Source organism: Notechis scutatus, chromosome 3 (genome assembly GCF_049901735.1).
Source record: "Notechis scutatus isolate UNSWTSFEM ecotype Mainland chromosome 3, rNotScu1.2, whole genome shotgun sequence".
Classification (NCBI taxonomy): Eukaryota; Metazoa; Chordata; class Lepidosauria; order Squamata; family Elapidae; genus Notechis; species Notechis scutatus.
This window is the reverse complement of record NC_142011.1, coordinates 211,066,187-211,094,146: the sequence shown is the minus strand read 5'-3', so window position 1 is coordinate 211,094,146 and position 27,960 is coordinate 211,066,187. Positions and strand designations below refer to the sequence as shown.

The following is a 27,960-nucleotide window of genomic DNA, read 5'->3' as shown; positions in this document are numbered from 1 at the left end:
GTGTCGATTCCCATGCAGGTGCCAGTAGGGTGCAGCAGTGGCATTATTGAGAAAGGGGACACCCAAAGGAATCCCTGGCTAAATGCCCCCCTTCCAACATGCTCTGGGATCCCTCTCCCAGCCTCCCATGGACCTTCCGGAGGGCTCCTGCAGGATCAGGTGGGAGGGGAAGCAGGGAAAACACAGCAGAGCTTTTCAGAAAAGGTCCTTGGAGGCTGAGAACAGGCGTCCCCCAGTTGGGCAGGGACTTCAGCAGTTGGGAAGTAGCTGCCTGGTCAAGACCAACCCAGTGCCCGGGGTTCAAATCCCAGCCTACCCTGAATAAAAAACAGGCACTGCCGATTTTAATCAATGTAGAAAAGGCTTTTATGTCAGAAGCTTTTGGGGGAGGGGGAGGCTATATTTGATTGTGAGAGTGCCCAACACAGAGGTTGGCTAGTTTGTGTGTTAAAAAAAACCCCTGTCCCATGGCTAGAACCAGGCAATGGCTCACCCTGCCTAGCGCTTCCTTCTCGCTTGGTGCACCCCAGGAGTTTGGGGTCATGACAGATCGAAGGCAGATGCGACTGAGTGGCACACTCTGCCTGCCCGAGGGAGGCAGGAGAAGGAGGAGGCCGGCCTGCCTCCCTGCTGCAGGTGAACAGAGGCCACACTCAGAGCTGCTGGGGGCTGGGGGCAAGCGCTGGACGAGAAGCACTGGAGACAGGCAGATTCTGGAGGGCAGACTTGCAGATGGTTCCATAGGACTGGGAGTAGCTGCCCAGGTGGGCCTTGGGGTCACCAGCTATTCCGACGTTTGCTGTAACCTGGAACATTTTCTTGCATGGCTTCAGAAAGAAATGAGCTTCCCTGCCATGGGATTTGGGGTTCTGTGGATTCTGACAAGAGCAAAGAGGGGAGTTGGGGCTACATCAAATAGGGCAGGCTCCTAAAAGGCGGACAATTGGAAGACTGGGGCAGGATCATTACGGTATTTAGTGCGATTGTATCCTGCGTTCTTCCAGAAGCTCAAAGGGGGACAGGGCACTTCCCCCCCCCCCCCCGCATTGATCCCACACAACCACTGCCCAGGAGGGAGGAGTTTCCCCATCCCAAGACCACCTGTCTGCCCTTTGGCTTTTTCTGGCCAGGAAAAGTGATCCTGGGCTGTGTCAGAGGAGCCCTCCAGCTGGAAGGCAGCCAAGCCCAGGACTGTGGGGTCAGGACAGTTTCACTTACCAGCCCCGCGGCAGCCCTGCTGGGAACGCCCCCCTTCCTTGTTAAATGCTGGTTGATGGCTGCTTCCTGAGCCTGGCTGAGCAAGGAAAGAGGCTTCAAGGGGGACGCAGCCTGGCTTGCCATCCCCGGCCCCTTCGGCACCTGCTGAGGCAGATCACAGAGAGTTGGAGCTCCAGCAGGACTCCTAGATTCATCCACTCTCTGCATTGGTGCATGACTCACACAACTCCCCCAGCAGCACCCAGGTTAAAAGAAACCCAAGGCAGCCTCGCTCGGGATGAGAGGGAAAAAGAAGAGGAACAGACAAAGAGCGTTCTCTGCTTTGCCAGGCAGCCTGTCCAAAGGCAGAGCTGGGGGGCAGGAAGAACGACTTCTTCAAGAAGACCCCGTGAGGTTGGGGTGTAATGGGTCTTTATGTGCATGGCCCCTTAGCCATCGCCTGAGTGGTCATTTTGTGAGGTAGAGCTTCTCACTCTCGCTTTCTGCTTCCAAGGGCAGGGTGTGCAACCCAAGAGGAAGAGGGCTACACAAATGCTTGCATGGCTGTGCAGGGGAGGCCCGTCCAGGGTGCCACATGTAGGAAGTGCTGGGGCCCCTTCTTGGAAGCTCCCCTGAACATTTCCTACGACCTTGATCAACAGGAGGAAAACTTGGCAGCACTCTGGAATCAAAATGGGAGGGAGCCAGGAGGATCTCCTTAGGTGAAGCATGCCAGCCCCAGGGAGCCGGCGAGGCAACTGGAAAGGACCTCCTGCAAGACCTGGGAGCTCCTGTGGTCCTGGCGGATGCCTGCGATCCTGAAAGGTCCAGATCAGCAAAAGCAAAAGGCAGGGTAACTCACGTCCCAAAGAGCGGAGGTGCCCGCTGCTCTCCGGTACTGCTGAAGGCGTGAGGGAGGCGGACCCATTGCCACGTTGCCAGCAGGTAGGAAATCTTTGAAAACAAACGAAGTAACGTTGTCATACCATAAATTGCAGGAATATCTGAAAAGCTCAGGAGCATTTTCAACCACCACTATGTACATATACACTTTAACCCCCCAAATACATTAAGGCAGGAGCTTGTCCACACCCACACACAAACTGAGCAATGTGATATATGCAGTACAACGCAGTGAGACGTGTACAGAGCTGTACATTGGAGAAACAAAACAACCACTTCACAAATGCATGGCACAACATAAGAGAACAAGTCCATCAAGACAAGATTCAGCAGTCCATCTGCATCTGAAAGGCCAAAGTCACTCTTTGGAAGACAGCAAAGTCCTCATTCTGGACAGAGAAGACCACTGGTTTGAAAGAGAGGTCAGAGGCCAACACAGTTTCAGCAATCCCAAGAAGGTTCCACACACATTTGCGCTATTCAGGTGACCCCTGAGAGCAAGGATAAACCTCAAAGTGGCTTTGACTCTCAGAAAGAGTGTTAACAACCAGATGACTGCAAGGAATATATGTTCTTCCATTCTTCACCATTTAGACAGAACTGAAGAAGTTTCTTGGATGAGAAGTGAAACATTTTCAAGGAAAAAGACAAAGTCCAGTTGCCTTTTGAAAAAAAGCACCTTTGGGACATCTTGGAATGTAATTAATCTACCCATGGAAACATGTACCGATTTGTGGCAGGAAGGCAGATTCTTGCAATATATTAGTACACCTTTGCAAGAAGAAAGCACTTACTTTGGGAAGCTGCATTAACAGTAGGACTGCAGACCGTGGAGCTCAACTTTGGCTTTGGGCAAGGGTTTCTTGCCTCATTTACTCTTCGCTGGGAAGCTGCCACAAAAGGTGGTGGAGAACCATGGGATGGAAGAGGCTGTGTTCCTCCCTTCATCAGACAGTGGGCTCTGAAAGGGGAACTGGCATCTGTGGAACCAGGCGGAAGATCTCCTTGGAGGGTCTGCTGCTGAGCTTGGCTACTGGCCTTCCATTCCAAGATCAACTGGAAATAAGAGAGAGTGTGTGTAAGAGTGAGGAGGCAGGAATAGCCAACATTCCAGAAGGTAGGCTTAAGCTACAGAAGGAACTTGACAGACTAGAACATTGGGCGCTATCTAACAAAATGAAATTCAGTGGTGAAAAAAAGCAAGGTTCTAGGCAAGAAAAACCAAATGCACAGGTATAGTATATAGGCGGTACCTGGCTCAATAGTAGTAACTGTGAGAGGGATCATGGAATCCTAGTAGGCAATCACTTCAATATGAGCCAATAATGTGTGCGGCCACCAAAAAAAATAATGCAATCCTAGGCTGCATTAACAGAGGCATAGACTCAAGATCACGCAAAATGTTAGTACAACTTTATAAGGCCTTGGTAAGGCCACACTTGGAATATTACATTCAGTTTTGGTCGCCATGATGTAAAAAAGATGTTGAGACTCTAGAAAAAGTGCAGAGAAGAGCAACAAAGAGGATTAAGGGAATGGAGGCTAAAACATATGAAGAACAGTTGCAGGAACTGTCCAGTTTGATGAAAAGAAGGACTAGGGGTTATAGCAGTGAATGATAGCAGTGTTCCAATATCTGAGGGGCTGCCACAAAGAGGATTCAAGCTATTCTCCAAAGCACCTGAGGGCAGGACAAGAAGCAATGGGTGGAATCAAGGAGAGACGCAACCTAGAACTAAGGATAAATTTCCCAACAGAACAATTAACCAGCGGAATGACTTGCTTCCAGAAGTTGTGAGTGTTCCAATACTGAAAGTTTTTAAGAAGAGATTGGACAAGCATGGTATACGGCTGGTGTTGGCAACCTGTGGCTCCAGAGCAGCATGCTGCTCTTTGGGCCCTCGGCTGTGGCTCCCTGTCTCATCACTGGCTGGCCCCGCCCCTCACCCTCCCCTCCCAGTCACTCCTCGCCTGGCTAGAGAACATAAGGGTGACTGCGGTGAATGGAGACTCGCTCTGTATTCCAGAGAGGGAGAGAAGTGCCCCTCTACTTGCCTCTTCTTCTAGCCCTTGTTGGTGCTGTGTGCACCTTGGCCGCTTGGGGAGATGCGCAAATTGCTCTGTCCCGAAACACTGGCCCGACCCGGCTGTGGCCGACAATGCTGCTCTTGCCACTTCCATGGCCTGCTCAGTGCTCTTGCAGCATCTTGCGCAGGTTAAATTTAGCTCGCTTCACAATGGGGGAGACTTCCTCCTCTTGGAGCCCATTACAACACAGAGCATTGGCTGCAGCCAGGCATGGCCAGTGTCTCGAGGTAGAGAACAGTTCACGTGTCTCCCTGAGCGGCCGAGGTGTGTGCAGCACCAAGAAGGGCTGGAAGAAGAGGCAAGTAGAGGGTCGCTTCACTCCCGCCCTGGAATATGGAGCAAGACTCCATCCGCCGCCATCGCCCTTCTCTTCTCAGGGCAGGCGGGGAGGGAGTGGGAGGGGAGGGAGAGGGGCGGGGCGGGGCCAGCCAATGGTGGGTTCAGCCGTCAGGGAGCCACAGCAGGGGGACGAAAGAGCTTCATTTATCTGGGAACCTGAAATGACTCTGGATTTAAATTGTAAAAAAAATGTAAAAACACCCCAAAGAAGAAGAAAGAACAACATCAGAAAAAAAATCCCAAACCCCAACCCTTGCCTGTTTTTGGAAATGGTTCAAGAGAGAACACACACCTGGGGTGTGTGTGTGAGAGAGAGACGAGATGGAGGAGAGAGAGGAGGGATGAGAGAGAGAGAGAGATCCCAGAGAGAGACATGAGAAAAAGAGAGGGGGGGGGAAGAGAGATGAGAGGGAGAGAGAGAGAGACAGTGAGATGAGAAAGATGAGAGAGATGAGAGAGAAAGAGAGACGGAGAGAGATGACAGATACTTGTTTCCCAGAGAAAAGAAAATACTGAGAGACACAAAACTTGGGTAGGCGTGGCTGGGGTGTGTGTCATGTGACTGTGTGGGAATGAGTGATGTTGAATGTCAACTAAAAAAATACTTCTTTGGTCTTTTTAGCTGCTAGAAAAAGGGAGTGGGGGAAAACAAGGCATTCCTTAAATGCCTAGATAACCCTGACAGCCCAAAGTTGTAAGAAGGTTATTGGAGAGCATGATGGATGACTCTTGGAGATGGATGTGTCCCATTGGAGAAGTCACATCCAGGGGGTGGGGGAAAGACCATGGTCAAAGGGGAAATGTATGATGTAATTTAGTATTGGCTGCACCCAGCTAACGCCAGCATGGCCACTTCTAATAAATCAATTTTCTTTTCTCTGAGATGCGGATAGAGACTTTTGATTTGAATGGGGGTGGATTTGTTGGAGCCCTGACAGCCAGCCGATACTAAATTACATCATACATTTCCCCCTTGACCCTGGTCTTCCCCCCACCCCCTGGATGTGACTTCTTCAATGGGACACATCCATCTCTAAGAGTCATCCATCATGCTCTCCAATAATCTTCTTACGCTCCGACAACTTTGGACTGCCGGGGTGATTATCTAGGCATTTAAGGAATGCCTTGTTTTCCCCCCACTCCCTTTTTTCTGGCAGCTAAAAAGACCAAAGGAGTATCTTTTTAGTTGACATTCAGCTCCTCTCACTTACTGAAGGTGACTTGTACAACACAAAAAGAAAGCAGGTACAGAACTGAGATGCGGCTATAGACTTTTGATTTGAATGGGGGTGGATTTGTTGGAGCCCTGACAGTGAGTTGACGCTGCCCACCAAGGTTTTGTGGCTCCCAGTGTTTCTTTTCTGTGGGAAACGGGTCCAAAGGCCAAATGAGCCAAGGTAACATGACAGGGAGAACTAAAACTGTACTTGCACTGGAAAGTCTAAAGCGGGAGGAGAAGGGGAAAAAGTCCTTTTAAGTAGAATCCAGCCAGGGAAGCTCTTAAGACTAATGCCACCATTTGTATGTAAAACATACAACATAAAATCATAGGCTGGAAGGGATTTTTAGCCCAACCCCCTGCACAAGGCAGGATACTTTATACCAACCTGATCAAATGGCTGTCCAGTTTATTTATAAAAACCTCTAGTGCAGAAGCACCCACAACTCCAGGAGGCAAACTGCTCCATTGAGTCATTGTTCTCACTGTTAGAAAATTTCTTCTTACTTATAGCTTCCACCCATTACTTTTTGTCCTGCCCTCTGAGGCTTCGGAGAATAAGTCAATCCCCTCTTCTCTGTGACAGGCCCTCAAGTACTGGAAGACAGTTATCATGTCCTCCCTAATCCTTATCTTTAATAGGCCAGACACACCTAGCTCCCTTAACCATCCTACGATTTGGCCTCCAAACCCTTTTATCACCTTTGTTGTTCGTCTCCAAGGGTTTTCAAGGGTCTCAGATAATCTGTTCTGCATTATGGTGACCAGAACTGTATTCCAAGGGTAGCCTCATTAGCACACTTCTCACAATCTTGATGTAATCCCTCGGTTCATGCAGGCCAAGACTGCAAGTTGGCTTTTTTGCCAGCTGCACCACATTGCTGGCTGATATTTAAGTGGTGGTCCACTAGAACATCTAGCCCCTCTTTACATCTATTATGTTTCTTTTTATCCATCCCTCAGCTGGTGAGAGAGCTCCTTGTACAGCTCAGCTGCTCACATTTTTCTTTCTCTGTGGTAGTTTATTTGGGCCTTTGTTACTTTGTTTTTGGTTTCCCAAGCATCCCAAACTGTTTGCCCCTCAGGATTTCCACCCATGGGATCCTTCCGATTCTTTCTCTTCGATGGTTGAAGTCAGCTCTTAAAATCTAGAATAGTACTCTTTGTTCAGTTACCCTTGCCTGCATTAAGGTAAATCCTAGTATGGCATGGTCACTCTCAACTTCAGGATGTGCATCTTCCTTCAGCTCTCTTAGGGCCATTAAGGAGTAGAATAATTAAAGGCCCCTCGGGGTCCGTCTGGGCAGGGGATTACCTCATAAACTCGATTGCGATACTCAGCCACCGAGAGCTGCACATCATCAGCCAGAGGAAGGGTCACACTGTAGTCGAGGGCAGGCTCTTTGGCAGCACAGTGGAACCTACCGAGAGAGGAGGCCAGGTGAGGACGGCTGACTGAAGGAAGCTGAAACAGGCACGGAAATGGCCTTGCCCATCCAGATGAGGTGGCCGTACCGAAGCTCCATGGGGCTCTCACCTTTGCATGTAGGGGTGCTCCAGTGCCTCCTCTGCCGTTAGCCGCTTCTCGGGGCTAAACACCAAGAGCCGTTTCAGAAGGTCCAGGGCCTGGGTAGGGATGGAGGCAGGCAAGAGCTCCTCCAGAGTCAGCTGGGGCCTGCAGCCGGACAGAAAGCAGGCTACAGTCCCACTCCCCAGAGTGCTCCCAGCCAGCCTTACCTGAGTCACTGGCTGGGCTGGAAGAGGTGCCTCCTGGGGAACTCTCGTCCCCTCAGCAAAAAGAAAACACTCACTGGCAGCTCACACGGTTGATAACTGAGGCTTGGTAGTCAGAATGAAAGGCCTCCAAATCTGCAAAGCAAGGCAACGGATCGGCATCCCTGAGCGAAGAGCCTAGCTTGGCCCCAACTTCAGACAAAACGAAATGTCAGGCTCTCTTTCCCTCCCTGCTCTTTCGGGCATGTCCCTGTGTCAGAGAAGGGGCCTCCAGCAGGAATTAGGCCAGACAAGCTGCACTCTCCTGCCCCTGGGGAGGGGGCTCCTCTGCGAGTCCTTCTCCCGGTTGGAGGGTAGCTGGTTTGCCCATCCCATGGGCTTGATCCTTGGAACCTGGCTGCCCTCCCTTCTCACTTGTCCACTTACTAGCCAGAAGCAGACCCTCCCTTTGCCTCAGCAGCCATTCAGCAGGCCACCCGTCCCTCCACACCTCAGAAGACCCAGCAGCATCTCAGTGCAGTCTTCTTTTAATACTCTGGATGGCTAATGGAGCAGTGGGTCTCCGTGGGACTCCCAGGAGCTTCTGCCCTTCTTTTCAAGGAAGATTCCCTCCCAGCAGGGTCTGAGAGGGTAACTCAGATGCCTCCTGCAGGGTGGAGTGTTGTTGGTGGCAATGCCAGATTTAGTTGAGTAAACATCACTGAAGCATGTAGCTTTTCATTCGGTTACCCTACTGGCTGTGTACATCATCACCCAGTCAGTTTGGGGCTTCAGTGGCACATAAATCCAGGAACTACAAATGAACACTGAGCCACTAGTCCTGCTTGTCTGGTGGGCTGTGCAGAACAGAGCTGAAACCTAGAAAACTGAGGTGAATGAGCTATGATAGAATTGAACTGTGGGAGAATTCATGGGGTGACCCGGAGGCCATTTTTACATGAGGCCCCTCTTCATTTTCACTTCTGGGTTTGGACTACGCTCACACGAGCCCCCTGCACCCCTCCCCATCCAAGGTTAGATTCTTTCTGCCTATCAGATCCGGGTCTTCTTATGATCTCCAGACCCAGAAAGGGGGCTTATTTTGCAGTTAACCTGGGGGACCCAGACCCAAGAGCCTGTTCAAAGGGAGGCTGCTCCGCACTGTCTCTGTGGTTGGGAGCAGAAAGGGGACACTGGGTGGTTCTCCAGCCCGACTCTGGTGGTGGTTTGGCCAATTGGTAGTGGTGATTTGTGTCCTGGACGTTTACCCTCCTGCTCCCCTAAACCTAGGGGGTAACAGGAGGTCAGGTTGCTGATCTCCATGGATGCTCTCAGCTTCCTAGATGTCTCCACAAATTCCAGCCTTAGCAGGGGGCTGAACTAGACGACACCCAAGTTCCTTTCCAACTCTATGGTTCCTTTTCACGCTGAGACTGGGATCAGCTCCCAAACCATCTAGAAGGCTGGCGCCTGGTTCTTCCGGTGGTGATGCCTTGGTGAAAAGGTGAAGGGAGAGCGGTCTCCGTCTCTGGATCCCATTTTTTCACTTTTTGGGACCTTTTGGCGTGTGAGGAGCCTGGAGAGCCAAGCAGAGAAGAGGGTCGCCAGCCGGCAAGAAGGGAAACCCCTGAAAACCCGAAGTGAAAATGTCTGTCATTTTATTATGGCAGACCCGAGGCCATGGCTGAACCGTGAATGAGGAGGAAGTGAGAAGATTATCAACAGAAAGTGTCATTGAAGTTAAAATCCCAAAGATGCAACTGTGATGATTTGCCAAAAGTAAGTCTGAACTTGTTTCCAAGGAAAAAAGAGCTACGGTGAGGGGGGATAACCCCATAGTACAGGCGGCGAGACAGTAAGAAAGAGCTGTGATTCAGCACTTTTTACAAACGGAAAGAGACTGAAGGAGAGGAGGTATAAGTTGGAAGTGAATAGTTATAGGAAGCTGAAAGGTGGAGATTGAAATAAGACGAGAACTGGTGGGAGAAGAAGAAAACCCAGGGAAGCCAGAGGAGGAGGTGGCGAAAAGAAGGAGATAAGGGAGAGACGATTGACCTCTCTCTGCTTCTTGGACAGAGGGAGATTACGAGACCAATGCGGCGAGTGGAGAAGGAGAAAGTGAAATCCGATCGGGATGTGAGAGCGATACGAAGGAAAGAAAAGAAAGCCTTGGAAGGAAGGAGGAGGTGAAGTGGAAGTGGAGAGACGTTGAAAGGATCAGAAGGAAAGTCGTGACGACGGAGGTGAGAAAGGCGAGACACAGAGAAAGGAGTGACTGAGTAATTTTCAAGCGGAAGGAGATGGCAGGACATTAATGGGAACGGAAAAGAAGAAAATTTGGCAGAGAGTGGGCTGAAAGGGATGACGAAGGAGGATTGGAAGGAAACGGAGAAGATACGAGTGGAGTCATAAAGAGAGAGACTTGGAGGGAGTAGAAAGACAAAGCAGAAGAGAGGAGAGTGGAAAACAGTTTGGCCTGGGACGTTGAGATCGGAGAGAAAAGGAAATCTTTGAGTGAGGTGTATGAACTGTAAACTTTAAAGATAACAAAATAGGGAGGGCGGAGCTGGTGTTGCGATGATAGAAATGAAAAGAAACTGGAACTAATGGACAACAGGATGATGACAATAAATAAAAGATTAGAAGAACAGATTATCCACCTAAAATGGACCGTGCTGCCTATTACTTGAGGTTTCAAAATATCATTGAAAGTAGAGATGAAGATCTGAATGTGCTTATGGCAGAATTACTTGCGCCAGCTTTACAAAGGGAGACCTGAGAGATCCTGCGAGAAATCGAGGAGGCCTACAGAGTTCAAACGAGTTACCCTCGACGTAACAGGTTACCCAGGGAAGTCCACATGCGATTTGCCAGGAAACAAGTACGTGACATAATATACAAGATAACACAAGACGAACCATTGGTTTATAAAGATAAAGAAGTGCAAACCCTGAAGCAGGTTCCCAAGAAGGTGCGTGAACAGAGAAAAGGCTATAAGTTTTTGGCAACACAACTTATCCAGAAGAACATAATGTTTCGATGGTTAATTCCAGAAGGCTTGTTGGTAACATGGCAGGAAAAGAGGATCAGGATAGATAACTTAGACAAGGCGCAAGATTTCAATGAGCAGATTGGAGGAACAGAAGAAGAAAGCAGCAGTAGAGAGGAGCTAGAGACAGAAAGCCAAGAAGAACAACAACAGCAAGATATAGGAGGCCTAGAACAAGGAGAGAACAAGGAGGAGACGGAAGGAAGAAGATTAAGAACACACCCGCAAAGAGAGACTAGAATTAACAGAAGACAGATAATATCCCACAAGTAGAAAGACGGAAACGGAAACGAAGCTATTATCATTAAACATAAATGGTCTAAACTCACCCATTAAAAGGAAACAGATACTATCTAGATTAGCCAAACAGAAATTAGAAATAGTATGCCTGCAAGAAGTTCATATTAAAAAACAATTTTGGAAATGTTTAGAATATCCTAAATTAGGAAGGTTATTTGTAGCCCTGGCAGATCAAAAACAGAAAGGGATAGCGGTATATGTTAAAAAAGAAATTAAGGCAGTAGAAAAATATGTAGACCCACAAGGAAGAATTTTGATACTTGAACTAGAATTAGGGTACAAGCCAGTGTTATTAGTTACAGTTTATGCGCCGAATGACAACCAAAGTCAATTCTATAAGGATTTACATGAGAGAATCGTTGAGATGGGACAAGATAATGTATGCATTGTGGGAGATCTTAATGAGGTAGTAGATATAAGGAAGGATTATTTTAGTAATGCAAAGAACAAAAAGAAAAACAAAATTTTGCCCAGATCCTTTTTCAATGTGACGCAGGAACTAAATTTGATAGATCAATGGAGGAGAATAAATTTGTGGAAAAAAGAATTCACGGTCTACTCTAACCCACACAAATCGTGGTCTAGATTAGACATGGCGTGGATGAACGCAGAACTACCCTGTTTCTCCAACAATACAGCCTCCCCCAATAGGAAGTCCCAGCATGTTTTATAGGCATGAAATGAAATTAAGCCCCTCCCCCATATTAAGGCCTATATTAAAACATGAGAAATGGGGGGGAATGGTGGGGGGGGGGGGCTTGCCGTTAGGAAGTACTTTTGTTGCATACCCGGATATGGTGCTGCCTGCGTTGACCCTGATACGAAGTGCCCCACCAACACTGAGGTCAACATCCAAGCTGTGGCTGCCCGTCCACCCAAAGATACAAGGGGGGGGGGGGAATTAAGTCACCCCCGAAAAGACGGCCTAGCCATTTTTTCGGGGCTCAAAAAAAAAAAAGACCCGGCCTTATTATATGAGAAACACGGTAGGAAACCAACTAGATTCGACAGAGATTATGACAAATGTATGGGCTGATCATAACCCATTAAAAATAACTTGGAAAGGAAGGAAAAGGAAGAGTACAAGGTGGATACTTAATCCCCAAATTTGAAAGAAGAAAGATTTTGTAGAGAAAATTAAGAAAGAAATGGAACTTTTTAAAAAGGAAAATACAGTGGAGCAAACATCATTACAGAATTTATGGGATACAGCAAAGGCAGTCTTGAGAGGGCTGGTAACAGCATATACAGCGAAAAGGAATAAGGAAAGATGGCAAAATCAGAATAAATTACAGGAGGAGATTAAAGACCTAGAAAGTAGATTACAAAACAAAAACCACAAGATGAAAAATTGAGGAGAGAGATGATTCTTACTAGGCATAAATTGAACATTATAAATCAGGAAGAGAGAGTTAAAGAGGTGAAAAGGGCAAAACAGATTTTTTTCTTTTTTTCGAACATGCAAATAAACCAGGGAGGTGGTTAGCTCATAAATTAAGATTAGAAAGAGAAAGAAGGTTGATACAAGAATTGGAGGATGATGATGGAAAATTAGAATATCGAATGACTGAGAAAAAGAAAATAGTACAAAAATATTTTGAACAACTATATAGGGAGGATGGAATAAACCCTGAGAATATAGAACAATATTTGAAAAGGAAAGGTCTCCCAGAAATTAGAGAGGAACAGAAAGAGATATTAAATAAAGAAATAACATTGATGGAATTGAAAAGGGCGGTTGAAAGGCAGAAAGATAATAAGACCCCAGGGCCGGATGGTCTTCCAGCGGAACTGTATAAATATATTTATGAATGTCTTGAACCAGTGATGTTAGATGTGTACAATGAGGTATCAGACTTTGCCAAATTACCTGATTCATGGAGAGAAGCGAATATCTCACTAATTCCTAAAGAAGATTTAGATCACAAACAGATTAAAAATTATAGACAAATCTCACTCCTGAACGTAGATATATAAAATATTCGCAACAATAATGTCGGAAAGACTAAAAATTATATTAAATGAACTTATTCATATTGAGCAGAACGGCTTTCTACCTTCTAGAAAGATAAGGAACAATATAAGGATAGTATTAAACGTATTAGAATACCATGAGGCCCACCCGGGAAAGCAGGCAGCGTTGATTTTCTTGGATGCTTAGAAGGCCTTCGACAATCTGAGCTGGCAGTTCTTGACCCAACAGGTCAAAAATACGGGATTTGGATCTAAATTCAGGAAAGTGATTTATTCATTTGAACCAAAAAGCTAGGGTAATTATAAATGGGGAGATTACTGAAAACTTTAAAATTACGAAAGGTGTTAGGCAGGGATGTCCAATGTCGCCTCTGCTTTTTATCTTGACCATCGAAGTACTTTTAAATCAGATTAGACAAATAGAGATAATTGGACTGAAGAGCAAAAAAGAAGAATATAAAGTACAGGGGTTTGCGGACGACTTAGTGTTTTTTGTGGAAGATCCAATGGAGTCAGGGACCTATCTAATTCAAGAATTAGAAGAATATGGGGCGGTAGCAGGACTAAAATTAATAAAGATAAAACAAAAGTAATAACCAAAAACTTGATAGAAAGTCAAAAAAAAATTGGAAAGGAAATTGGGATTACAAAGTGTCAAAAAAGTGTCAAAGTGTTAAAATATCTCGGAATTTGGTTAACAGGAAGATGCTCTTCCATAAAAGAGGATAATTATATGAAATTACTTTCACAGATAAAGAAAGATCTGGCCAATTGGGGAAAATTATAATTATCACTATTAGGCCGAATAGCGGCCATAAAAATGAACATACTACCGAAGTTATTATACTATTTTCAAACAATATCTATAAAATTGGATAAGAAATTCTTTCAGGAATTAGATAGGACGGTAATGAAATTTATATGGATGGGGGAAAAAGCACAAATAAAATTGAAAACGTTACAAAATAGTAGAACCAGAGGCGGCCTTGGATTTCCAAAATGGGAAACATATTATCAAGCAGCAATTTTACTATGGGTTAAGGAGTGGATAAACTTAAAAAAAAAAAAAATGGGTGATAGAAGGTCATGACCTCCAAATTGGGTGGCATGCCTTTCTATGGGATAAAAAGAATAAGATCCACTCCTATTTCCATAGACATTTGATAAGGGATTCACTTTTGCAAACATGGGAGAAAATAAAAAAAGCATTATTTGAAAAGACCAAACTGGATCTCACCCTATGGAAGCTATATTATATCCAAATACAAGGGACATTAAAAAAATGATTAGATATAAAGAATTGGTAGATGAACAGGGGGAATTAAAAACACTGGATAAACTAAAAGAACAAGGGATAATATTAGACTGGTGGGTATATTTGCAAATTCAAACTAAATTTAAGAAAGATGTAAAGGAGCTAGGGACAGATAAAGATTTACAAAAATTGGACTAAATCTTGACAGGCAAGGATATAAAATTTATAACACGAACATATAATTATTTACTGGAGGTAGAACTAGAGGAGGAAATTGTTAAGGGACCAATGATTGCCTGGGTGAGAAATGTGGGTCATAATATAAATTTGGATGAGTGGGAAAAGACTTGGACTGAGAAGTGGAAGCTGACTTTGTCGACGGCGTTCAAGGAAAATCAATATAAAATGTTTTGTAGATGGCACTTAGCGCCGGCACGACTGGCGAAAATGTATCTAACCTTGAAACCAGAATGCTGGAAGTGCAAACAAAAGAAAGGAACGTTTTTCCATATGAGGTGGCAATGTATAGAGCAGTGGTCCCCAACCTTTTTTGTACCAGGGACCAGTTTCAAGCACAAACACTTTTTCAAGGACCGGGGCGGGGGAAGAATCCGAGTTTGGTGGTTTGCTTGCAACGTTTCATTACCTGACTAGGTAACATCTGATGTTGTTACCTAGTCGGGTAATAAAACGCCTGCCAGCAAACCACCAAGTTCAGGGAGCGCCTCGGCCCTGCCTCCCTCAGCCCCATCCCTCAGGTGTCTTCCTCCCTCCCTCAGGTGTCTGCCTCGTTCCTCTCTCAGTCGCTCTCTCGCTGCTCCACCAGCCCAGGAAGAAACTGCTTCAAAGAAGCCGGGGGTGGGGTGGCTTTTCCTGTCGCCGCAGCTCCTCCGAAGCGCCGCTTTTACCCCCACCCGCCCACCCGCGCGCTTCAATGCACAGTGCTCCGTTCTGCCTGCCTGCCTTCGTTTCGGAGCAGCTTCGGCTGATAAAAAGAGGCGAATAGTTATTATTCTCAGCCGAAGCTGCTCCCAAACAACCAGACAGGCAGGCAGGCAGAACGGAGCACTGAATTGAAGCGCGGCGGGCGGGTGGGGGGTAAACGGGCTCTTCGGAGGAGCTGCGGCGACAGGAAAAGCCACCCCCGGCTTCTTTGAAGCAGTTTCTTCCTGGGCTGGTGGAGCAGCGAGAGAGCGACTGAGAGAGGAACGAGGCGGGAGGAAACCGAAGCTGCTGAGCCAGAGAGCAGGACAGGCTTGGTTGCTTCCTCCCTCCCCTTCTTTCATTTGTGTCCTTGATCCCCGATCCCAGCAGCATTCACCGAAGGCGAAGAAAGCCACCATTTTTAAATTTTTTTTTCTTTGCGGCCCGGTACAGAGTGCTCCACGGACCGGTACCGGTCCGTGGCCCGGTGGTTGAGGACCCCTGGTATAGAGGTCAAAAAATACTGGAAGAAAATACAGAGATGGCTTTTTTAGATTACAAAATATAAATTGAATTTGGAACCCGAAACGTTTTTATTAGGTATGATCAAAGGGAATTTGAGTAAAGATAAAAGACACCTTATTGTACACATCTTATCTGCAGCAAGAATCCCGTTAGCACAAAATTGGAAGAGTGATAAAATACCACCAGATGAAGTTTTGATTCAAAAAATAACGGACTGTGCTGAACTAGATAAATTCACTATGGAACTGAAAGGCAAAGAGGATCGAGAATACTATGCGACATGGGAGAGGTGGTACGAATGGGTGAAGGATGAGGATAAAAATAATGTATAGTCACAAAATAAGAAACATGTATATACAATGACACAATAACTGTTAATGGAAGTGAGATTTTTGTATTTTTTGTTTTTAAAGAATAAAAATTAAAAAAATAAATAAATAGAAGGCTGGCGCCTGGGCCGGCAGAACAACAGACAGAAAGGCCACCCCGGGGATCTCAGCCTCCTTTCTGAAGCGTGGTGGCTGAGGACCAAGGTACCTGATAAAGAGGACTGGAATGCAGGGCCAAGCCGCTCAAGAGTCTGCCTGGAGAGGGTTATGGGAAGACCAGAGGCAAAAAGTAAATCAATCTCATACCTCAGGACTACCCCGCCCCCCACCTGGCTTGTGAAACTCTCAGAAGCTCCCCGCCTGCCTGTGTGCCAGTTGGGCTCAGCAGGAGGCACAGCAGAAAATCTTCAGGGTCCACAAAGCGTCCCAGGACACAAACCGGCAAGATTCTCGAGGGAGCCTTCTGTTTCCCTTCAGCAAAGGAGGGAGCAAAGGGGCAGGGATGCAGGAACGAACCTGCTTTGGTTACCGCAAGGGAAGGGAACTCTGGGTGGCTCCACCTGCCTGTCCCATCAGATCTAGGCAGAGACAGGGAGACATGCACGCACCCACAGAGGAAGCCCTTCTTACCTTCTGCGCTGGGGGGAGGAATGACACGCAGGATCTGCTCTATCTGGTTGACTGTGGATGTTCCTGGGAACAGAGGCTTCCCCAGGAGCATCTCCCCCAAGATGCACCCGATGCTCCACATGTCCACCCCCTTGGTGTAACTGCAGGGAAGGAAGAAAAAAGGCAGCTAATCACCACCACCATCCCCCGGTGTGGAAAACACAAAGAGGCCGCAGGCTCCTGACGCTGAACATGGAAAGAGGGGCCGGCTTTGCGTCACTGCTCTGAAAAAGTAGCAAAAGAGTTCACCAGATTTGATTGACCTGGGGGAAATGGCTCGAGTGTTGGCACTGCAATCAAGTTCCCCTGCCAGCCATGCCACGAGGCTTCGTTAAGGGCAGACGGAAACGTTCTGAAGCTCACGACACGAATGTCATATAAAGGAATACGGAGGCTAAATCTGGCCAAGCACTCATAGTCCAAAAAAAAATTGCATCACACAGTGATTGTGGACGAGGTGGGGTGGTGGTGGTGGTCACAAATGGCACAATTTCTCTATGTTGATTCTGAGGATATTCTTTAATAACTTACTGCCAACCTTCCAAAATTATACAATTACCCAATTTGCTTCCCTGTTCCCAAAATGTTCCCTGCCATTCCAGTTTGGCTCAGGGGCAACTCCCATACTCTCCTGTATACCTCACCACCAAATATGAGGGACAGTCCAATTTGACGATTTGGAAGAAGACGATCTCCTGCTTGCAAGCCATCTGTTAAATTGTCACTGTAGAGATCCCCTCCTTTTCCTTTCACTCTTTTTACTCTCTCCACCGCTCACTGCCTGCCTGCCTGCTCTCACTCTTCCCCTTCTGGTGGCCATGTAATCAAAGGAAATGGCCAGGCAACCTTTAAGTTGCTTCAGCAGAAAGGAAGTGATTGCCCACTTCTTCATGGTGGCCACTGGGAGTTAGACAATTTTAAGTTTTTTTTAATAAATATGCACGCAAAGACTTGCCTCCAATTTCAACTATCACGGCTCAGCAGTTCTTATTGTGATCAGGGAGTAGCAAATTAACATATAAGCACTTCGCCTCCCAATGAGCCTCACCTGATGTAAGCCCCTCCCCCCATGACAAGACCCTCACTTGGCACAGCTGCCCCTGACCCTGATCACAAGACCGACTGACCACACTTGAAGCCCTTATAAACGGAAGGGCACCACTGACCCGGACATGCCCTAAACTCTGCTGAAGGTGGCACCTAGGCTGGTAACAAAACGTTAGGAAACCACCTGCCTGCCAGCTTGGGGACTGAACCGTCACCCTCATCCTATGCCCTATGAGTTACAGATGTTTGCCACTATTGCAAATGAACATATAGTACTGTAGCCCGAGCCCCTCAGGAGTCCTCAGACCTACTCCAGTCAGGTGGTGCCAGCCTTTGCTTGGAAACCTCCAGCGATGGAGCTGCCATCTTTCCAGGAGGCAGCCTGCCCCACTGCGGAAGAGCCCTCTGGGCCAGGAAACTCCTCTTGCCTCCCGGGTCTCCCTACAGTCTGCAAAGCTTCCATCTGCTGTTCCTTGTCCTGCCTTCCACACCTCTCCCCTCCGACAAGGCTGCCGTGTCTCGCCCCAGCCAACCTCCTCTTCTTTGGACTACATGTACCCAGTTCCCCTAACTTCCACAACAGATTTAGCCTCCAGGCCCCTCACCCTCTTTGTCACTCTTCTCCACCTTCTTTCTATTCTTCAGCCTCCTTCTTACACCAGAGGCCAGGATTTCAGGCCACTCTGACTAGCAGAGCTTACAAGAGAAATACCGCTTCCCGTGATCTCATCATTATACCTCTGCTGATGCAGCCCCAGTCTGTACCGACTCCTTCAGCACCTTGCAGGCTCATGCTTAATCTGTGGCCCATCAGAACAAGGGCAGTGTCAAGTGCCAAGCCAGGTAATGCCTGTCTTGTGCCTGCATGTCTGTTTTTTTCAGTGTTCAAGGATAGTACACTCTATGAACCTGTCCATTCTCTTTCTAGTAAATTGGTGCTCATCTCCACACCCAATGGCAGCAAATTCCAGAATTCACAACTTCCTTTTATTGGTCCTCAGGATGCATAGTGTGGGATCTCAAATCAGTAAACATTAGTGGACATGTTTCGAGTCACAGTTAGGGTACGCAATAGAACAAGCTAGAAGCCAGAATAATAGCAGATAAGTTGTACAAAACCAAAGTGCTGGCAGCAAAGAGAATTGGGGGTAGGAAGCACAGGCTACACAAGAATTAGAAACCAGTAGCATTTGTTTAAACAACTGCTCTGTACAATTCCCAGGAAAAAAGCCAATTAGAAATAATTATGTATGATCAATGATAAAGTGCTTTTACCTTAAACCAGTCATTGTGTGTTCCTGGTAAGGCAATTAGGAAAATGACATGTGTGATTAAAGGATGCATTTGTATGTAATTTTTGTTTTTCCCTCTAAAAGAACACTCTGTATAGGTAAAGGTTCCCCTCGCACATACGTGCCAGTCGTTTCCAGCTCTAGGGGGCGGTGCTCATCTCCGTTACAAAGCTGAAGAGCCAGTGCTGTCCGAAGACATCTCTGTGGTCATGTGGCCGGCATGACTAAACACCAAAGGCACATGGAACACTGGTACCTTCCCACCAAAGGGGTCCCTATTTTTCTACTTGCATTTTTACATGCTTTCAAACTGCTAGGTTGGCAGAAGCTGGGACAAGGAACGGGAGCTCACTCCGTTATGCGGCGCTAGGAGTTCGAACCGCCAAACTTTCTGATCAACAAGCTCAACGTCTTAGCCACTGAGCCACCGTGTCCCTTACGAACATTCTGCACCTATAGATTAATCAGTTTGAAACATCTTCAGTTGTTGGTTGTATTACCTGCAAACTGGGATTGAGGGAGAGTTTTCCTATAGTTCTGGTATCACAGACAGGATGCCAACATCCAGAGATCCAATTCGAATCAATCACCCAGAGCTGCTGTCATTGCTAATCGCAGCCGGCTCCAACACCAACCACTCCCAGCATCTGACTCTGGCTGTTGATGGCTCATCGGGGAGAAGACTGGATTTGCCAGAGAGCTCCTGCCCCATCATGCTCCGGGTATGGCAGGCGTATCTCTCAAGGCATTAAAAGCAGATACTGTAAGTGGTCGGCTCTGGGTAGCCCTCTGCCCCAGGCAGCCCCGGCCTCCGCTCCTGAGGGGTGAGGTGATCTCACAAGCAAGTTACCGTGTGCTGGGAGTGAACTGCGAGGCTCAAGCCAAAGAGGAGCACCCCTTCCTCCCCATTGTCCAAAATTGGAATCTTGCTGAAACTATCCCAAAGGTGCTTTTCCAAAAGGCAATTGGACGTTCTTGGGTTTTTTTCTTGAAAACATTTCACTGCTCATATAAAAAGCCTCATGACCTGGATGGCTGAGAATCTCCATAGACACTTGCTGATCAAAAGCCATTTCAGTGAGAAGCAAGAACTACATCAGCGGATTGACGGGCAAGGCCCACAAGACCGCTCAAGTATCACAGAGATAGGATTCCCCACATACAAAAGGTGTGAATGCCAACTTTTAATAGGCCAGCTATTAAAAGTCCCAGGGACATTTTGAGAAAGGCAGACTGGTCCATTTGGGAAGCAAATTAGAGAAGGGCATAGGAGAAACAGAGAGGAGGAAGGAAAACTACAAGAATTGTGCAACTGAGAGCAAGAGAGCTTTCTAGGGGTTTTCTTGCACATGGTACAACCCCCCCCCCACACACACACAAAGGCTACGCTGCCCTTTCCCTCCTTTCCCTCCAGTTTGCTCCAGAGAGCCAGGAGCAGCTTCCAAGCATCGTTGAACCAATTCCATATTGTTCTAGAGCCAATTACTTTGGGTCACAGTAATGGGTCCATTGCTATTTGTGTGTCAACTCAAAAATATTTCCCTGATCTTTTAGAGTTGTCAGCAGAAAGGGAGTGGGGGAAGTAGTGCATTCCTTAAATGCTTCATAGATAATCTCTAGGTGACTGAAGCTTCTGGCACGCAAGATTATTACTGGAGAGCATAATTGATGACTCTTGGCTATGGAGATGTCTCATTGGAGAATATACATCCAGGAGGTGGGGGAAGACCAGGGTGGAGGGCGAAATGAATGATGTGTCTCAGAGTCGGCTGCACCCAGGTAGCACCAGCATGTTCACTCCAAATAAATCTTCTTTAAACTTTGAGAAATGCGGCTAGCGACTCATGATTTAAACGGGGGTGGATGCCAGAGCCCTGACATTGTGATTTCTCTTGCTTTCATTCAGTCTCTCTAGGATTTGGGGACATTTGTATTTTAAATTCCTCTTTAAAAGATTGCTGTTTTAAGGTTTCCCACCAATAAGATTGGTGGCAATTTTTAGGAAGCATTATGGAAAAAATATAGAGGATGAAGAAGTGGGAGAAGACAGGCATATCAAAAGCAGAAAATAGACATTGAACCATGCCTGGTTTTGTTTAAGAGTTGGAAGTTACTGCAATGGCAAAAAAGAGGCGGTGGGGGTGGGGGTAAACTACCTGCTATCCTGCCAAAGAAAAAAAGGTGTATGCACACACGCGCGCACACACTGCATGGGTCACAAAAAAGGAATATTTGATCCAGGCAAGATAGTTTCCTTGGAAATGAACCGCTAATAAGGGGAAAAGGTAAAAACAAGCCTGAGCCTTCAGATCCTCTGACCCTCACAAGGCCTAACTCTTTACAAAACAACCCAAGATATTGGTGTCGCTTTACAGATTGTACCTTTGAAACTCAAGAAGAAGAAGAAATTTTTTTAAAGGATTGCAACTATTAAGAGGTTGCATTTTGCCAATTCTTATTTGAATTTATTGGCTCACGAGTTATCCTTTAATTATGGAAAAACTCAATAAATAAAAGAGCTCCAGCAGCTATAAACCCAGAAGTGGCAGGAGCTTTGGAAGAAACATGTCCACAGCTCACAGGAAAGCCTGCTTCCAGCTGAAGCTCTGGAGAATAGGGACATTTTGGGGAAGCTTTTTCAGATGCAACACATGGAGCCACAAGCTCTTCTCTAACTGGATACTTTGAACCAAGGAAACCACCCGGTTGTTCCTGGTTCAAAATGGGGAGAACTGCTATGTGGTTTGCTGCTCTAATTTCTAAAGCTGTGCCCTCAAATTGGCTCAAGGTTTGTACAAATTTGAAATTATCAACCCAGGAAGCCACAAACTCTGATTACAGGGAACAGTTCCCTTCTGTCATAATCTGACAAGCATCTAGTTATGAAACCCTAGTTACAGGTTCACTCTCCAGCTCTAGTGTCAACTGATACAATATTTCTATGGTCTCTTTAGAGCTGCCAACAGAAAGGGAGGGGGGGGGGAGCAGTGCGGCAGCTTGGAATTTGAAAGTGCATTCCATAGTTTTCAAAGATAGTAACTAGGTGACTGAAGTTTCTGCCGCACAAAATTCTAACTGGAGAAAATGATTGACTCTTGGCTATGGATGTGTCCCATTGGAGAATATGAATTACGATACAGCCAAGGGGTGGGGGAAACCAGGGTCAAGGGTGACAATGAATTATGTGCCTCAGAATCGGCTACACCCAGGCAGTGCCGGACATTTTAACTCCCAATAAATCCTTTTGAAGTTTTGGAAGTTTGGCTCGAGACTCATTATTTAAATGGGGGTAACTGCCGGAATCCTGACATCTAGCTTGTTTCAATTCCCTTTAAGCCTACAAAAAGGCTTGGGACTTTGGGTGTTGCTGTTATATCCTTAGGAAGGAAAAGTAAAGCAGGAGAAAACCACTCTCCCTCCTTCTACAATTCACACGGATTCAATTCCTTACCATTTTGATGCAAGCAGGATCTCAGGGGCTCGGTACCAGCGAGTAGCAACATACTCAGTAAGTGCAGGGTTGCCTTCATCTTTTTCAATTTGGCCCAGGGAACGAGCCAGTCCAAAATCACACAACTTCACAAAGCAGTCCCTGTCCAGCAAGATGTTGGAAGGCTGGAAGTGAAGGGTGATGAAAAGAGGAACGGTGGGGGAGGGACTCATACAACCATCAAATCACTCGACCCACTGGCATCCCGCTATGCCCAATTCTACGAACAGGAGGTAAAAAAAGGAAGTGCTCTATTTTGGAATAGCAGTGATAAAACATAAGAGCTTCTCCTCCAAAACACTTTCCAATTAATCAAAGAAATGCATTTTAGGACCTCAATAGGATGGAGAACATGTTTTTTGAGGGGAGGATGGCACCTCGGAGGGGAGGGAAAGCCTGGCTCCTTTCCCTTAAAATAATAATTCATTGTCCAGTATAATGTTTTAAATTCTTCTTTTATAAAGCCTGCTTTAAACCTGAACTGCCAAGTGATGTGAATTTTCTGGAGACTGTGCATGCAAGATAATGGTGCTTATGTTAGAGGGGAGCATGTCTGTAATAGACAACCTCACCTAGCACAAGGTTGCTCTTCTCCATTGCTGGGGTGCATTCCCCCCCTCCATTACCCAGCAGCCAAAGTTTTCGTTGCCTTTCTTGTATCAAGCAGAGCTGTCTTAACACATGATGGGTACTTGCCCGTGGGCCCTACTAATCTGGGTTAACAACATGTTAACCCTTCAATGAACCTTGCATCATAATATATACAGCAACTGTAATGCTTACTGGGTATTATTTTGTTTTTCAAGCCTCGTGTATTGTTCAAATCTTTATCATGTTGATTAGTCATTGCTGTACAACATGTTTTTAATGTTTCAACATCTATTTTGTTGGAAATGCCAATAAAATTAATATATATTTAATTCTATCTACCATTTTTATTCCTGTGAGTAGTCATAGGGACTCCAGTACACTGCTTTGCCCAGGGCCCATAATGCTGTTAAGACGATCCTGGTATTTGGCTAGGATTTAGCCAAGAAATGGGCCATGAAACTCACCCCAAAACCTAGGGCTGATTCCCCCCATTCCATTCCATTGTACCTGATGCTTGAGACCACCTGGACAAATCCCCGTTACTTTTCTTGGCAAGACAAGTTGTTTGCCATTGCCTCCTTCCTAGGGCTGAGAGGTGATGGCCAGCCCAAGGTCACTCAGATGGCTTTCATGCCAAAGGCAGGACTAGAACTTTCAGGCCCCCCGTTTCTAGCCTGATGCCTTCACCATGACACAAACTGGCTAATTACTTTCTCTCAATTTAACTGACCTCATAATTAAACAATAAACTATACAACCTAGGGGAGGAAGTACAAAAATGTAGTAAGTAAATGAAGTGCCTGGAAGAAGTTTGGGCATGGTTAAGATGATCCAGTCCCCACTTCGTTTTCACTTATTTTCATTAATGTAAGTCTTTTCTACATAAATAGGAATAAATTAAAGGAGGTTGTGATACCTTCTCACCCTCAAAACTCCCATTTCAGGGAATGTGATAGAGAGAGGGTACCTGGGCTTCAGCTTCAGAAGACTCTGGAGGAAACAGATTATCTAGACTCAGATCAATCAGGTTTCAAGCCAGGATTCAGTATAAAAATGCTAGTTATGTTAGTTCATGATTTGATATCCCTCTTGATGCTCCTTGATCTCTCAGGGCCACAGATTCCGATGACCCCAGTATCCTTCTGAATCAGCTTTTTTTTTGGGGGGGAGGGGTGCGTTGAGGCTAGGAGGCACTGCTTTATGGCATTTCTTCTCATTTCTCCCTGGCTACCTTCAGTTGGTGTTGACAGATGTGGAGCAATCTGTGGAGCCCTTGGTCCTTTGCTCAGGCTTTGATGCTGCCTCCTTAATGTACACATGAAGCCTTTGGATAAAGTCTTTGGAAAGGCTTGGAAGAGAAGTGAAACTATGGAGATGATATGCAGTTGTGTATGGCTAGCCAAGGGATGTGGCCAAACCCTAACCAAGTGCCTGGAAACTATGTAGGGCTGGATGGAGAGGAACAGGCTCAGGGTTCAACCTGCCAAGTCCAAGTCACTGTGTCTGCTAGGACCATCAGGATCTGGAGGTATTTCACTGTTAACTCCCAATGGGGCTGCATTTCTCCATTCAAGATTTATATTAAATTTCAGCACTCTCAGCTGTTGCTCAAACAACAGGTAGAAGTTCTGCCTAACATGACCTTGACACAAGCACATCTGTGCCATCAATTGTGGCCTTTTCTGGCCCAAGTAGACTTTAGGCAGCCACTCTTGCACTAGTCACCTCACAATTAAATGGGGCTGCTCATCTGAAAGCCTCAGCCTATTGGTGATCCAGAGCACAGAAAGGCAGGCGGTGATGGGATGACTGCTTAATGTGTATATAACTGCATTATTCTGCAAGCTGTACTGGATACCAGATGGTTTCCAATAGAATTCAATTTTTCGTTCCTCATGCATAAGACCCTTCCTGCCAGAATGCCTGGCTGCCTGCAGGACTGTTTATCTCCACTGGCCTCTGACTGTCTGTCTGTCAGCACAAGCAAGCAAGCAGGGCAGATAAATTCTGTGTCCCACTGATTAAACAGAGTCACCTTGAGGTATCCAGGAAACGCACCTGCTCTTACACTACTTGCTTTTGGAATCATATCTCTCAGAGATTCTCACAACCTCCACATTATGACTTTTAGGAGATTATGAAACACCTAGTTGTTCTCCAACTAGGGAGAGTGTGGTTGTGGAGCTCCTTTAGTTATAGTTGTTTGTGGCTGAAGTTCTGTTTTTCTGGTCACCTGTATCTTTTTTTTTAAAAGTCCTTTGTCTTTTTATTTGTAAGTGCCTAGAGGAATTGGAGGGCAGGCTTAAATTTTGATAAATAAATAAAATAAATACCTTCTGGTCCCTGTGAATAACATTTCCTGAGTGGATAAATTTGGTGGCTTTCAAAAGCTGGTACAGGATGTAGCACTTATGAATGTCTTTCAGTAAATTTCCCTTCTTGATCACTGCATGCAAGTCTGTCTCTGAAACAGGGGACATAAAAGCAGCAATATTGAATGTGTTCCATCATGCTCGTGATACCTGGCTGTTGTTCCAAGGGTGGCTGCAGGCCAAAACACATCACTAGCATCGTTTGAGCAGAATCATCACAAACATTGTGGAATGTGATATTTGGCTTTAATTTTAGGGTTCCCTATTGGCAGAGCACAGCATCCCATTATAAACCCTAACCCGCTAAAGGATTCCTCTATATACTTCCATTATTAACACATTTTTATTACCCTGAAATAACTCTGCAAATTGCTGAACAGTTCAAGCCACCCTAAGACCCTTGTCTTGCAAATCATCTCCACAAGTTTATCTTCCATTCAAGATTTAGTTTGAAATGGCATTTACAAATTTGCGTTTATTTATTTATTTATTTATTTGCTGCCTTTGAAGCAGTGTTAATTCCTGGCAACTGACTAGTTCCTAGAATTTACTACTCATTTATTACAATTATTTTATATCCCTCCTTTCAGGAAACAAGCCTCCCAAAGTGTTTACAACAATATAAATAACTGTAAGTGAAAATGCAATAAATAGTTAAAAACAAGCAAACTTCTAGGATTCGAATCCAGCTGGATAGACTTCTGTGGTGCTGGCTGTCTGCCTTCCTCCCTCTCTCATGGGAAGCTGGGAAGAGCTCACCCATGGATTCGAAAACCAGATAAATGTCCTTGTCATTCTGAGCCCGGATGACGTTCAGGAGCTGAATGATGTTCGGATGCCCTCCAAATTCCTGCAAGACATAAGACCAACACAGCCCTGGCCTATGCTTCCATCCTTCCGAGCTGGAGATCGGGGCCCACAATTACACTGGGGTTCATCTTTTTCTAGGGCAGGCTCGAGTTGGTTGGAGTGTATAGGGCACTATAGGATTCTACTCTCCTCCTTTTCAATATCTATCTGAAACTGAGTTGGATCACCAATTGACTTAGAGCTATACTTTTCAATTCATCTTTTGACTTCAGGCTGGCCAAGTTGGTGTACAATCCAGATGTATGAGTATTTCACACTTCCTGGTTTCACAACTCCTGCTTGAAGAGCAGGTATCAATTGTGACCAGGAAGGCCCTCATACAACTCATTTCATGCACCGGTTGAGCTTTAGGTGGGTGGGTGGGGGGTTTCATTCAGAGAATCACTCATGCCCTAGTCACCTTGCAGCTTGAATACTGCAGCACACTTTACACGGGCTGCCTTTGAAGATCAGCCAGAAACCTCAATGGTCCAGAATGTGGTGGCATAAATAATAATGCCTCAATATGCCCATGGAACACTTCTGTATTGCCAGATACACTCTTCTCCCAGGCCTTCGGCAACTTCACTGTGATCTCCCTTTACTGTCTTTATTTTTTATTGATTTTATTGTACTTTTGATTGTTGTGCACTGCCCAATTTCACTGAGAGTCAGGTAACATACAAGTTTAATTAATTATTGTCATTATTGTAAGCTGGGGCAAATAGGAAGTCTGTCGCTTTTGCAGAATACAAGTAAACAGTTGGCCACCTCAATAGTTACCAACCAAGCAAGCCCTTCTAAGAAAAACTTGCAGGTTGCAAAGTCTTTTTTATATACACTGTGGTCTAAGAGTTAATTCTTTATATAAAATCTATTATTTCTTGAAAAACTATTGAAACCCATACACAAACCCAAAAATACTGGTATAAAGAACTGTCCAAAACATCTATTTCAAAAGATTGCCCAGGAACTTACAGGACTTACTCTCAGGTGTCTTCAAGTATTTTAGAAGGATTGTTTCAAACCTTTCAGGAAAAAAAAACTTCCCAAGACAAGGGAGGAGAGCTGAGGGGGAAAGGAAGGGGGGGTCGCCCGGGGCCCCTGCCTGACCAAGCAAGGCCAGCCCTGAACAGGGGCCGAGGGGGGCGGCGGGGGGAGGCCTCTGCCCGCTGTGCTGCTTCCTTCGCGGGAGGCGCCTTCCCACGCCCACCCCCGAGGGTGCCGGGCGGGCTCGGCTCCGAAGCCCCGGACGCCTTTCAGGGCGGAGCTCGCCGGCTCCGCTGAGCCCCGCGCTCCCTTCAGCAGCCGTCTCCGTGGGGCGATGCGAGAGGGGCCCGGCGCGGAGGCTCACCTGGAGGAACAGGATCTCCCGGAAGGTCCTCTGCAAGGAAAGAGCGGCAGCAACGCTTGCACGGGGGGGAGGAGGAGCCACCGGGCGCCTGCCGAGCCCCTCCGCAGCCTCTCCCCCGCCCGAGAATCTGCCTCCCCCCGCCCGCGGGCTTCACCTGGGCGTCGGTCCGGTTGCGGAAGGCGTCGAAGATCTTCTTGACAGCCACGCTGGCGCCCGTCCGGCGCTCCGTCGCCTTCCACACGATCCCGTAGGCCTATGGGGAGGGGCCGGCCTGGGGTCAGCGAGGGGAGGCGGGTGGGGGAGCCGAGGGAAGCCCCCTCCTCCCCGCGCGCGCGCACCCCTTGCCCAGCCGCCTCTTGATCTCGTAGCGCCGCGCCACCGGCTCCTCCACCTCGGCCGCCGCCCCGCTCATCCTCCGGCCCGGCTGCCGCCGCCGCCGCTAGACGCGGTTGCCCTGGCAACGTACGGCCTTCACACGCGC

At 46.6% G+C, this 27,960-nt stretch overlaps 1 protein-coding gene across 5 annotated transcripts; it reads right to left on the bottom strand.

Moving 5' to 3' along the window:
* Positions 1–348: 348 nt before the first annotated feature.
* Positions 349–27,960, bottom strand: MAPK15 (mitogen-activated protein kinase 15). 5 transcript variants are annotated; one of them, XM_087962314.1, is made up of 14 exons: positions 27,818–27,958; positions 27,634–27,733; positions 27,480–27,509; positions 26,036–26,126; positions 25,238–25,368; positions 22,275–22,438; positions 16,446–16,585; positions 7,558–7,615; positions 7,284–7,421; positions 7,062–7,167; positions 2,895–3,156; positions 2,060–2,151; positions 1,219–1,362; positions 349–878 (listed from the first exon to the last, which is right to left on the bottom strand). In XM_087962314.1, the coding sequence occupies exons 1-14, from the start codon at positions 27,889–27,891 to the stop codon at positions 654–656; spliced, it is 1,755 nt and encodes a 584-aa protein (XP_087818440.1). In that variant the 5' UTR covers positions 27,892–27,958; the 3' UTR covers positions 349–653. The 5 variants fall into 5 exon arrangements, with proteins under 5 accessions (XP_087818440.1, XP_087818441.1, XP_087818442.1 ...); XM_087962315.1 differs by having other exon boundaries at positions 1,219–1,359; positions 27,818–27,955; XM_087962316.1 differs by lacking the exon at positions 27,480–27,509 and having other exon boundaries at positions 27,818–27,960.